General features: G+C 44.3%; 1 protein-coding gene across 1 annotated transcript in view; it reads left to right on the forward strand.

The window, feature by feature from the left end:
• Positions 1-13,313, forward strand: part of veph1 (ventricular zone expressed PH domain-containing 1) — a gene marked incomplete at both ends in the record, with an annotated part of 105,312 nt that overhangs the window by 43,637 nt on the left and 48,362 nt on the right. The window contains 2 exons of the mRNA XM_080543675.1: positions 5,801-6,010; positions 12,551-12,758. Coding sequence (XP_080399801.1) covers positions 5,801-6,010; positions 12,551-12,758 — 418 coding nt within the window. The remainder of the gene's footprint in view (positions 1-5,800; positions 6,011-12,550; positions 12,759-13,313) is intronic.

Genomic DNA, 13,313 nt, shown 5'->3' on the forward strand with positions numbered 1-13,313 from the left:
GGGAACAGATGTTTATGATTGTATTTCAGTCTTTCTTTATTTGCCATTAGGCTATTGTATGGGGTAATCATTCTAAATTGAGGCGTGATAAAGGCGAGATTTATTGTGATTCCCCAGGTGTTGCACATTAAAGACTATCCTATAAATAGTCTACTATTGAGCCGCTATCACAGGGCGTAAATACAAAGCTCATTCACCTGCGTTCAATTTCAAGCCTGTTTTATAAATAATGCTTACGTCCATTTAGAAAATGCTCACGTGCAAGTTAAAGAGATGACGTTCAAGTAAATGTTTATAAATAAGGCCTCTGGTCTCTCCCTGTATTTGCAGCAGAGCTGCGCAAATTTGGTGATTTTGACTATAAAAAATGATTGAAATCATACAGAAAGGACATTCATAACACAAATAAAAAATAGGACAAATATTAATATTTATTTTATTATTTAATTGTTTTACTTTTCATAACAGCTATTTTTATTGGATAGGCTCTGCCTCCTCTGCCTCCCCTGCCTCCCCTGACTGCACATCCCTGGTATGCTTGCTTTTACCTGTTAGCAATGGGTGTGGCTGGGTGTGTGTGGTATCCACATACTTTTGGTTCTGTAGTGTACAGTACCCAGCGTGAGTAAGGGACAGCGAAGCATGTTCTCTTCTTTTGGCTCTACACTCCAAAAGTTAAACTTCTGATGAGGTGGTACGCAGTGGAAATTGGGCACACACTTCACTCTTGCCATCACTCTGGTACATGTTCATCTTTGTCTCATCTGTCCACAATATTTTTTTCCAGAACCCTGCAGGCTCTGTACTTTAACCTCTTATTAATTGTTACAATCCAAACCTTTGGAGTCTTACAGCTAAAATGAGACCAGTCTAGGCCCATAGACCAGTTTTAACTTAGTTTATGCAACTTAGCTCCAGGGGCCTCATTCATAAAAATGTACTTGAACGTCATCTTTGACTTTGACGTAAGGACATTGTCCTAAACCGTCGTAAGCATTATTTATAAAACGAGCTGAGATGATTTCAACTTGCGTACGTGCTTCCTTCTATAAATACCAAACATACTTGGAATTGAACGCAGGTAAATGAGGTTTGTATTAACGCCCTGTGATAGCGGCTCAATTATAGCGGCTGAATGAAGCCAAGTGCTATAATAAAATATAATACAGACAATATTATATACTGTCTGTATTATATTATATTATAGCACTTGGCTTTATTCAGCCGCTATTTGAGCCGCTATCACAGGGCGTTAATACTATATTATAGGGTAGGCGTGCGTCTGGAAGCGGGAGAGGGCAGTAATACCACGTTCATTGATAAAATGACATAAGGGATGGAAAGGGGGGATGGCAGTTTTAGAAGGGGGATGATTTGGACTGTTTTTATTTCAGGGGGGGTGCCATTCCCCCTCATCCCGACTCAACTCGAAATCCAGTATCAGTTAGCGCGTGGCCGGGCAAGGTCCGTTGTGGAGCGCACTATAGTGTTATATAATATATCATATCCTATATTATATTAAATTATTATAGTGCTTATATATAGGCATGTTGAAGAGAGATAGACAGCTCCGGAGGGATATAAAGAAAGACTGAAATACAATCATAAACAATAGTTCCCTTTAAATCTTGAATTAAACTAATTTTCTCGGCTGATAACAACATCGTTAATTTTATTACGAGCCACTTGAATGAATGACAGTAGGCAGAGCGTCTCACATGGCTGTAATAACTGCATAACCAGTAGGTGATTTGCGTACGCAAGTCGAAAACACGACGTAGAGATTTGATCGTTTCCACGTTCAAATCGACTCACGTTGAAATTGTATAAATAACTACGTTGACGTGGATTTCTGCGTACGACACGGGTAAGATAAAAATGTGATCTAAGCACGTTCTATAAATGAGGCCCCAGGGGCCTCATTTATAAAAAAGTACTTGAACGTCATCTTTGACTTTCACGTAAGCACATTTTTCTAAACGGACGTAAGCATTATTTATAAAACGGGCTGAGATGGTTTAAAGTTGCGTACGTGCTTCCTTCTATAAATACCAAATATACTTGGAATTGAACGCAGGTGAATGAGGTTTGTATTAACGCCCTGTGATAGAGGCTCAATTATAGCGGCTGAATTAAGACAAGTGCTATAATATAGGGTAGGCGTTTGTCTGGAAGAGGGCAGAGAAGGGTGGCTTCTCGGTAAGTTGCGTTTGTAACGTTTGATCATGACAACTAACCAGGCAAATGCTTATACTCAGTATAGGCTACTCAAGTTGTAAAAGAAAATCAGGGGGGATGGTGGATTTTATCATATGATGACAATTTTAGCATCCCCTCAGCATCAGTGACTTCAGTGTCAGTAAAAATGTCATTGCATGTGTGCGTGCCCCCTCGCACCTTGAAATAGCAGTAATACCACGTTCATTGATAAATGACATAACGTATGGAAAGAGGGGAGGGCAGTTTTAGAAGGGAGACGATTTTGACTGTTTTCATCCCGCCTCAACTCGAGTGCTGCTTATACTATCATAATATAATGGTCTTATTCTTATCAGGTGACATTGAAAACAGGATTGCGAACTCCCTTTGCGAACTCCCAGACACCGGAGAAACTCCAGTATAATTTAGCGCGTGGCCGGGCAAGGTCCGTTGTGGAACGCACTAGGCATGTTGAAGGGGAGATAGACAGCTCCGGAGGGACATAAAGGAAGACTGAAATTCAATCATAAGTTCCCTTTAAATCTTGAATTAAACTCATTTTCTCGGCAGATAACAACATCGTTAATTTTATTACGAGCCACTTAAACTTTGCATGAATTACAGTAGGCAACGTTTTTCCAGTGCGGCTCACATGCCTGTAATAACTCCGCATAACCAGTAGGTAATGTGCGTAAGCAAATGAATACTCGACGTCGAGCTACGATCGTTTCCACGGTCAAATTGACTCACGTTGAAATTGTATAAATCACTACGTTGACGTGGTTTTCTACGTACGACACGGGTAAGATAACATTTGTAAAATTTGACCTAAGCACGTTCTATAAATGAGGCCCCTGGTGTCTCTCTTTTCCTCATCTTACCTCCCTGCTGTTTAATCCATCTCAAGTGTCTCCTTTCACCTTCACAAGTTGACCAGGCTCTCAAGTCTTTCCAGTTGTTTTTGATTTAAATTTAGATTTCAAGGGAATACATCTCACTCCAGATTGTGTAATAATTCATTCAGCATTTGTATTGAAAAATGGACCCCAGAGGACCCCAGCTCTAAAACAATGTAAAGAATGAAGAACAGTCATGTTCAGTGAAAGACTGACTCTTTGTTCTTGCATGGAATGGATTGAGCAATCGTGTCATTTACATATTTGGCATTTAGCAGACTTACAACAAATACATTTTGTCTAAGTCAGTGAATCATCAATCCATGAGTCATCGCAAGAAAGAGTAATCTATGCTAATCTATGCCATGGCATGTTTGAGACTATTCCTCATTCTGGCCAGGGGGCATTGGCAGTCGTAATGCTAGATGAAATCAGGAGGTTTCATTTAATATATATATATATATATATATATATATATTACGATACATGTGGGAATACGGTACATGTGGGAAAACTAGGGTTAGGGTTAGGTGCTACGTCAATTTGGTACATGCTGGCATGCCTAACCCTAACCTTAATCCTATCCCTAACCCTACCCCTAACCCTAACCTTAACCGTAGCACCCTAGCACCTAACCCTAACCCTAGTTTTCCCACATGTGCCGTGTTCCCACATGTACCGTAACATATATACAGTGGGTTCGAAAAGTATTCAGACCCCCTTACATTTTTCACCCTTTGTCATATTGCAGCCATTTGCTAAAATCAATTAATTTCATTTCTTTCCTCGTTCATGCACACACAGCACCCAATATTGTCAGAAAAACACAGACTTGTAGACATTTTTGCAGATTTATTACAAAATAAACACTGAAATATCACATGGCCATAAGTATTCAGACCCTTTGCTCAGTATTGAGTAGAAGCACCTTTTTGAGCCAATACAGCCATGAGTCTTCTTGGGAATGATCCAACAAGTTTTTCACAACTGGATTTGGGGATCTTTCGCCATTCCTTCTTGCAGATCCTCTCCAGTTCTGTCAGGTTGGATGGTGAACGTTGGTGGACAGCCATCTTCAGGTCTCTCCAGAGATGCTCAATTGGATTTAAGTCAGGACTCTGGCTCGGCCATTCAAGAACATTCACAGAGTTGTTCTGAAACCACTCCTTCGTTATTTTAGCTGTGTGCTTGGGATCATTGTCTTGTTGGAAGGTGAACCTTCGGCCCATTCTGAGGTCGTGAACACTCTGGAAAAGGTTTTTGTCCAGGATATCAATATACTTGGCTGCATTCATCTTTCCTTCAATTGCATTCAGTCGTCCTGTCCCTGCAGCTGAAAAACACCCCCAGAGCATGATGCTGCCACCACCATCCTTCACTGTAGGGATGGTATTAGGCAGGTGATGAGCAGTGCCAGGTGTCCTCCACACATACCGCTTAGAATTAAGACCAAAAAGTTCTAGAATTTTATTTCTCCGAGTCTAGGAGTCTTTCAGGTGTTTTTTGGCTCGATGCGGGCTTTCATGTGTTTTGCACTGAGGAGAGGCTTCCGTCGGGCCACTCTGCCATAAAGCCCCGACTGGTGGAGGGCTGCAGTGATGGTTGTCTTTCTATAACTTTGTCCCATCTCCCCGCTGCATCTCTGGAGCTCAGCCAGAGTGATCTTTGGGTTCTTCTTTACCTCTCTCACCAAGGCTCTTCTCCCCCGGATGCTTAGTTTGGCCGGACGGACAGTTCGAGGAAGAGTCCTGGTCGTCCCAAACTTCTTCCATTTAAGGATTATGGAGGCCACTGTGCTCTTAGGAACCTTAAGTGCAACAGAAATGTTTTTGTAGCCGTGGCCAGATCTGTGCCTTGCCACAATTCTGTCTCTCAGCTCATCAGTCAGTTCCTTCGACCTCATGATTCTCATTTGCTCTGACTTTACACTGTGAGCTGTAAGGTCTTATATTGACAGGTGTGTGCTTTTCCCAATCAAGTCCAATCAATATAATTAAGCACAGCTGGACTCCAATGAAGGTGTAGGCCCATCTCAAGGATGATCAGAAGAATTGGACAGCACCTGAGTTAAATATACAAGTGTCACAGCAAAGGGTCTGAATACTTATGGCCATGTGATATTTCAGTGTTCATTTTGTAATAAATCTGCAAAACGTTCTACAAGTCTGTGTGAAAAATGTAAGGGGGTCTGAATACTTTCCGAACACACTGTATATATATATATATATATATATATATATTTTATTGTTTAATTGTATTTACAGTAGAGAAAATGTACAGGGGGGTAGAGGGGATGAAGAGGGACAGTTAAGGTGTAGCCTGAAGAGATAAGATGGGTCTTTAGTCTCCGGTGGAAGATACATGACACTGCCTTCCTGGCAGCAGTGGGAAGCTCGTTCCACCAGTGGGGCACCAGGACAGTGAAAAGCCGTGACCAAGTACCGAGTAGTGAGGCTGCATCCACGTAGAAGCCATGGTGACAGTCGGCCACTGCCAACACATGTTTGATACTCTTCCTCATTCCGATCCGTTCCTCCACCAGCCTCCTCTGTTAGCAGTGTTGCCAGATGGGATTGTTTTCCAGCCTAACCACCGTCTAAAAGCCGCCCAGTGTGATCATAAGTAGCCCAATTGGGCGGGAATGCGCCCTATCTGGCAACACTGTCTGTTAGTAGGGTTGTTGTTGTTGTCTTCTCCCCCTGCAGGTGCTGAGCCCCCTGGTCCCCTCCCTGGTCGGTTACCTAGGTGACTCCTCTTTGAATGAGGCCCTACTGGGTGCACTCGTAGACCTGTCGAAGGCTAGCCCCTCCTCCCTGGTTCACTTCCTGCCTACGCTAAGGATTGTGGGGCAGCAGTCTCCAGGCCTGCTGGGACACATGGCCAAGGTCCATGGTGCCGTGGGGTTGATCAATGAGGTGAGGCATACACAAACATTCCTCTCTTATGTTCTCTTACCTTCTCTCCTCTCTTTCTCTTTCCCGTTTGAACTCAAGCCCTCTCACCTTTTTTTCCGTAACTCCCTTTTTGATCAGGTTACCCCTCTCTCCTCTCTCTCCCGACTTCCCGACTTCCCGTTCTCCCCCCCCCCCCCCCCTTCTACCCTCCTCTCTCTCATTCACCCTGTTTCCCACTTTTATTCTCTCTCTTCTCTCTTCTCTCTCACCATCAGCGATGGTCAGTGGATTGATGTTGATACAGAGGCCGGAACTCCCTGTGTCAGCTTGACTTAGTCAGCCTCCTCCCTTACATACACACACACACACACACACACACACACACACACACACACACACAGACACAGACAAGACACACACACACACACACACACACACACACACACTGTAGTGACATTGTGGAAGCTTTGCTTTGTGTCTGCTCTCTACTAGCTGAGTCTACTATGAATCCACAGCACTAGCAGCAATCTGTACTGTAGATGAGTGAGATATGGACACTGACCAAGCACTTAGTCTAGAGGAAAAAGCTTATTTAAGGCATAAACATTCAACCTTGGAAAGCTGCTACTCAAGCACCCGCACAGTGCTGGATAGATTAGCTTTAAGAAACAATGTCGTAGCTGTTTGATAATGTGGACAAACTGAACAATAATAAAGGTCAGTAATAATGTATTGATAATGTTAGATCTTGATAGTATTTCACTGTTAGGTTTTAGTGGGATTTCTTTATAATATAAATCTGTGCGTCATTGCTCTATCACGCCGTTCAGCTGTTGTCTGTCGTGTTTAGAAGATGGTCTCTGCATCGGGCAGCCTGACTGGCAGTCGGTACAGACACCGGCCTTGGGTGTCTTGCAGGCTGGCGTCAGGCTGACTGATGTTGATTATTACGATGTGGCACGGTGATCCAAGGCTTATCTGACTCCCAGGGTATTTAAACCATCCTGGGCCAGAGTGTGATTGTTCAAATGCTTGTACTTTACTGACGAAGCTACTCTGCTGTTGTCTTAATAAAATCTGTTAGTACTCATTGGACCCGTGTTGGAACTTCTATTCCTTGTCAAATCGTGTATGCTGCACACCTAATCTATCCTGAGATGACACAACGCATTTAAGATCACGAATCCTCAATAGATTGATCCATTCCATCATTTTACCGACAAGAAGATTCTTCAATAATGATAATGTGGTCGAGGATGTAGGCTGTGTTCTAGACAGACATTTACATGTTTGGCATTTAGAAGACGCCTTTAACCGACGGACTTACAACAAATCTGTCAAGCTGTCTCGCGCTGCTGGTACGAAATGCTCTGGTCGCAGCTTTCACTACACAGCAGCAGGAGTTGGTTGGGCTTGACGTGTCGAAACAGCTTGTACACGACCCAAAGCTTGACTGGTCTCATGGGGTATGAGACTGTAATCCATTACCTGGAAGACAATAGGATAGGGGAGGGGACTGATAAACTAACTCCAAAACAAACCAGAAGCCAGAAATGGTGGAAGGCTGGGCTTCCCGAACTAAAGAGAAAATGAGGACGTACACAGAAAACCTCAAGGAGACGATGTGTCCGACGCTTCAGACCCCGAGACAATCCACCAACTTAGCAGGACCATGTATGCAGGAGGAAAAACAGCAGTAATAGCGGAGGAGATTAGGAGGTACAGACTATCTCTCCTTGGTCTGGGTGAAACCAGATGGCTCCAGTCGGGGAAGGTCAAGCTATTAGCTACTCTACTCCGGGCACCCAGAAAACTCTGCACCACATACCGAGGGAGTATCAACTTAAGGATCATCACAACTAAATTCCATATTACCCATAAGACAATAAACCTCCAAGTAGTACAAAGCTATGTCCCCACCAACAACGCAGACGATGAAACCAAGGAACACTTCTACAACCAACCTCAGTGGGGGAAATACGTATTGAACACATCAGCATTTTGTCCAGTAAATGTATTTCCAACAAGCCTATTCATAGCTTTCATGTGACGTCACAGCATAGTGGAAACGCCCACCTGACGGGCAAAAGGCACTTTTTGCGGGCAAAACCCACGGGCAAAACCCACTTTTTGCGGGTTAATAACTTTGATTTCCCGTGGGTTAGGAAAATAATTCCAACGTGTCCGGATAGAGTAGAAGACAGGGAATCCAACACTATTTGAATGGAGTCGATCCTCCACTCCTATCACCGTGGACACAGCAAGGAGCGAATTCCCGGATATAAATATTCCCTCGCCTCGCTGACAGCGGGAGTTGGGAGTTTCGTCCAGCAGCCGGTGAACGCCCGGTTGATCGAGTTTCATATTAAAAGTATATCTTCTCGGGGTGTCAGCGCGGTGGTTAAGGGCTCAAAATGACCGTATACTGATGGTGAATTTAGCAATAAAAGTCTTATGTTTGTACCACCTCCATAACCGGTGTTATTCACGGGAAAAGCCGGTCAAGGAGGCACCCTTTGCAGGTCAATAACTTTGATTCTCCGGGGGTTAGGAAAATAATTCCAACGTGTCCGGATAGAGTAGAAGACAGGGAATCCAACACTATTTGAATGGAGTCGATCCTCCACTCCTATCACCGTGGACACAGCAAGGAGCGAATTCCCGGATATAAATATTCCCTCGCCTCGCTGACAGCGGGAGTTGGGTGTTTCGTCCAGCAGCCGGTGAACGCCCGGTTGATCGAGTTTCATATTAAAAGTATATCTTCTCGGGGTGTCAGCGCGGTGGTTAAGGGCTCAAAATGACCGTATACTGATGGTGAATTTAGCAATAATAGTCTTATGTTTGTACCACCTCCATAACCGGTGTTATTCACGGGAAAAGCCGGTCAAGGAGGCACCCTTTGCAGGTCAATAACTTTGATTCTCCGGGGGTTATGATAATAATTCCAACGTGTCCGGATAGAGTAGAAGACAGGGAATCCAACACTATTTGAATGGTGTCAATCCTCCACTCCTATCACCGTCGTGTATCTTGATAGTTCTTCATGGGTGAGGTGGTCTAAATAGTAGGCAGCCATGTTGAGCGATGTTGCTATGATACTTTTTGCCCGTCAGGTTGGTGGTTGCTAGGGAAGAAACCACGTGACTGAAAGCTATGAATTCAAGTACAATTTGCACCAGACTTTGGTATTAACTCAAACAATCCAGACAAAACATTAAAGTTCATATGTAAATAAAGTTATGTGTAATAAAGTGGAACGCAACAGGAAACAAATATTGAACACACTGAAATGAATTCAATAGTGGAGAAGCCTTTGTTTGTAATGACAGCTTCAAGGCACTTTCTGTATGAAGTAACTAATCGCCCGCAGTATTCAGGTGTGATTTTGGCCCATTCCTCTACACAGATTGTCTTTAAATCTTGAAGATTGCGGGGGGACCTCTTGTGAATCTTCAGATGCTTCCACACATTTTCAATTGGGTTTAAGTCAGGTGATTGACTGGGCCATTCCAACAAGTTGATTTTCTTTCTCTGAAACCAATTGCAAATTTCCTTTGCTGTATGCTTTGGATCTTTGTCCTGCTGGAAGGTCCACCCACGTCTCATCCTCAGCATCCTGGTGGATGGCAGCAGGTTCATCTCAAGAATCTCTCTGTACATGGCTCCATTCATTGTTCCTTCAATGATATGAAGTCTGCCAGTACCACGAAAGGAGAAACAGCCCCATACCATGATACTTCCACCTCCAAACTTGACTGTTGGTATAGTGTTATTCGGGTGATTTGCAGTGCCATTTCTCCTCCAAACATGGTGTGTTGTGTGACAGCCTAAAAGTAAAATGTTGGTCTCGTCTGACCAGAGTCACATGCTCCCAGTAGTTCACTGGCTTGTCCAAATGTTGTTTGGCAAACCTAAAACGAGCTTCAACATTCTTTCCTAGTGGTCCCTGGCTCTCTGGCTACTCTTCTAAGTATCCTTCTAACTCCCTGATCAGAAATCAATCAAACCATTTACGGATAATGCCCCCAATGGTGCTTACTGGAACATTCAGAAGTTGTGAAATACATCTGTAGTCAATTCCATTTTCATGTTTGGTGAAATCTGGTTCAATCTGGTTGCGAAGGTCTTGAGACAGCTCTTTGCTTTTACCCATCATTAGATGTTTGTTGTGTGGCACCTTGGTAACAAAAAAAACTTTTATAGCCCATCAATATATTCCAACCCAGCTGACATTAATTAGCACAGATTGGAGGTAGAGTTTTCAGCTGGTTCCTTGCCTTTCCTTGCTGTGATGTACTGCTTTTTCTTAGTGTGTTCAATACTTTCATTCCACTTTATTACACATAACTTTATTAAAGAGGGCCAGGAAATGGAGGGACATGTAAACTGAGATATCCTCAGCTTTCCGGACCGTTGACTGACAGTCCTCCCGTGACAATGAGGTTGTGGTCAGCTGAGCGTGGTGGATAGATTAAATTGGAAGGGTTGCGGGGGGGATGTGGCGTCTATGTGTCCTCCTGAGGGATGAAATAACAGGAATGGGATGAAAGCACATTGTGATATTAGTCGGTAGAGAGATGGAGGGTTAGTGGGCAATACAAGATAGTAGGTAGTGCACATGGTAAAGTCAGGGTAAAAAGCAGGTGTTAAACCTACTGTTTTCAGTTATGAAAACATACTGTACCTCACACAGACACATCACCTATCCACATTCAATACTACAATATTTGACACTTGCATGATTACTACCAAGGTAGGCAACCTGTTCTGACCTCACCCTACTCTCAGGACTGGCACTTTTTTTAAGGTAAGATCTCTCCAGTCACGTCATTGCATTAGTGTCTATAGTAATTAACAGAAGAACTGGACCACTGATAGGGCTTACACACCGGCAGTTACGAACGCCGGTTCGCGTTCGCGTTCGGAAACCTCCGAACGTTGGCGCTGTCTGGCGAACGATACACTGGTATGAACGCGGGCTCGTTCGCCAGACAGCGCCAACGTTCGGAGGTTTCCGAACGCGTGTGAAAGCCCTATGAGTGTTACACTGCAGGCTAATAGGCCCGTCAAAGCATTTAGAGCACACACACACATACGCACACACACACACACACACACACACACACACACACAGATGTAGAGTAGAGATAGCAACTTCAGTTTTTCACAGTAGAGATGGCAAAACGTTTTTACAGGTCTTAGTCAATAATTTCTTCCAAGGGTCCTTGCCATCAACAAAATGACCACCGGTCCCCCCTCAACACTCTCCCCCAACCCCTCAACACACACTCATGCACACTCTGTCCCAATACAGCAGTCTTTCTTCACTTTAGTACCATGTGAAAAAACAACATAATGGATTCTTGGAAATGCCTCCACTAAGGCCTCTCGGGTGATAGCAGGGGGGGTGTGTGTGTGTGTGTGTGTGTGTGTGTGTGTGTGTTTGTGTGTGTCGTGCATGTTATCCAAATGTACTCCATTTTGTTCCTGTTGATCAACATCCACTGGCTTCCTGTTCACCCAATCACTGTCCATTTGTGTTATTTTTAAACACCATAACGATTTCATTTGAATTACGCAATTTCCCTCAGTCAAAAGCAGAATCCCCCATACCATGCCCATGTGATTACACACACATATACAAACACACACACGCGCACACACACACACACACACACACACACACACACTCTCTCTCTCTCTCTCTCTCTCTCTCTCTCTCTCTCTCTCTCTCTCTCGCTCTTCCCCTCTCACACACATACGCAAACACACTACTGTTGGAGCGGATCAGTTTGGAGCGTTGTGTCTCCAAGAAAGTTTGTGTGTGTGTTTTTATGTGTTTGTGTGTGTGTGTGTGTGTGTGTGTGTGCTGAACCTGTTGTGTTGTGGTGTAGAGTGCTGCAGACTGAAGACAACTACACCAGTAGAAGCTTCTGTGTGAAAGAGAACCTTTCCAAACTATGCAGTAGGAACCGTCGCTCACTCCTCTTGACAAGGTCATGTGACTCACCTAATGACTAGGCAGAAACCGTCCGTCTCTCCACCAATCAATCACCTTGTATCCCTGTATGGATGGAGTCACATGACCCAGACAACACACCTACAACTGGGTGTTTGTGACTCAACAACACCAGAGGTTGTGTAACAGGGGCATATGTCTGATTACTCAATGTAAGAGCTTCACTAGTGTGTTTGGTTCTGTTAGTTGGGGTAAGAAGTAAGACAGAGGTGAAAGAGGGAGGGAGGGGTGACTGGAAGTGAGAAGGAGAGGGGTATTTATACGAAAGGCGTGAAAAGTTGGCGGCGAGAAGATAACAGGCTTGTCCTCTCAGTTATCATTCATAATATGAATAATAACTGACATCATATTATTATCAGTCTCATAAGAGACCCTCCTCTCCTGGCTTTAATCCTAGAAGACAACGTGCCACCTGAAAACATCAAGTCATTGAGAGACTGAATGAAACCAAATGTAGAGGTGGGCTTACACGCACACACCTTTTACCCCAACTATGCCAAGACACATCCTAACCCCTTCTCTTCCCCCCCCCCCGCCAGAGTCAGGCCCACAGCTCCCTGGTCTACCTGGTATCGCTACTGGGGAGTATGGAGCACAGCTTCCATCACACTTTACTACAAGAGATCCGAACTCTGACTGACAGATACCCCTCTATACTGGGTGGCTGTGGTAAAGACATCTACAGGATGAGCAACAGTTTTACTGCTATAGCCAGACTGCTTGGGAGAAGACTGGAGCAAGAGACTAGTATCAACTGCAGGTAGGACACAGAGATGCACACCCACACCCACACCCACACCCACACCCACAGCCCCCCCCGTTTTTATTGCATGTTACTAATAGCCATTAATATTCAGTGACTAAAAACCGTTATCTCATAAAACATACCACCTCATGTGGCCACAGCGTCTGTCTGTGCGTGCGTGAGTGTGGGTGTGTTGACTGAGATTCAGCTGGCTGGGTTCTGGGAATGGCACGCATATACAACCCAGGCCACGGCCAGCCCTCTGTAACAAGAACATTGTGTGGCTTCCAAAGGCTTTGCTTGGGGTCTCTGGAAAAGAAAGACGTGGAGAAATACAGGTTTAATGGAAAATAACACAATGAAGAAAGAGAAAAAACAAGGAGCAGTAGAAAGTGGTCCTTCAGCAAACAAGTGGACGAGGTTTGAATGAGTGACCTCTCCCTGGGGTTGTGTGTGTGTGTGTGTGTGTGTGTGTGTGTGTGTGTATGTGTGTGTGTGTGTGTGTGTGTGTGTGTGGGTGTGTGTGTGGGTGTGTGTGTGCGCGTGTGCTGTGTGTG

The sequence above is a fragment of the Nansenia antarctica genome (assembly GCF_963989245.1).
Source record: "Nansenia antarctica genome assembly, chromosome: 12".
NCBI classification, from domain to species: domain Eukaryota; kingdom Metazoa; phylum Chordata; class Actinopteri; order Argentiniformes; family Microstomatidae; genus Nansenia; species Nansenia antarctica.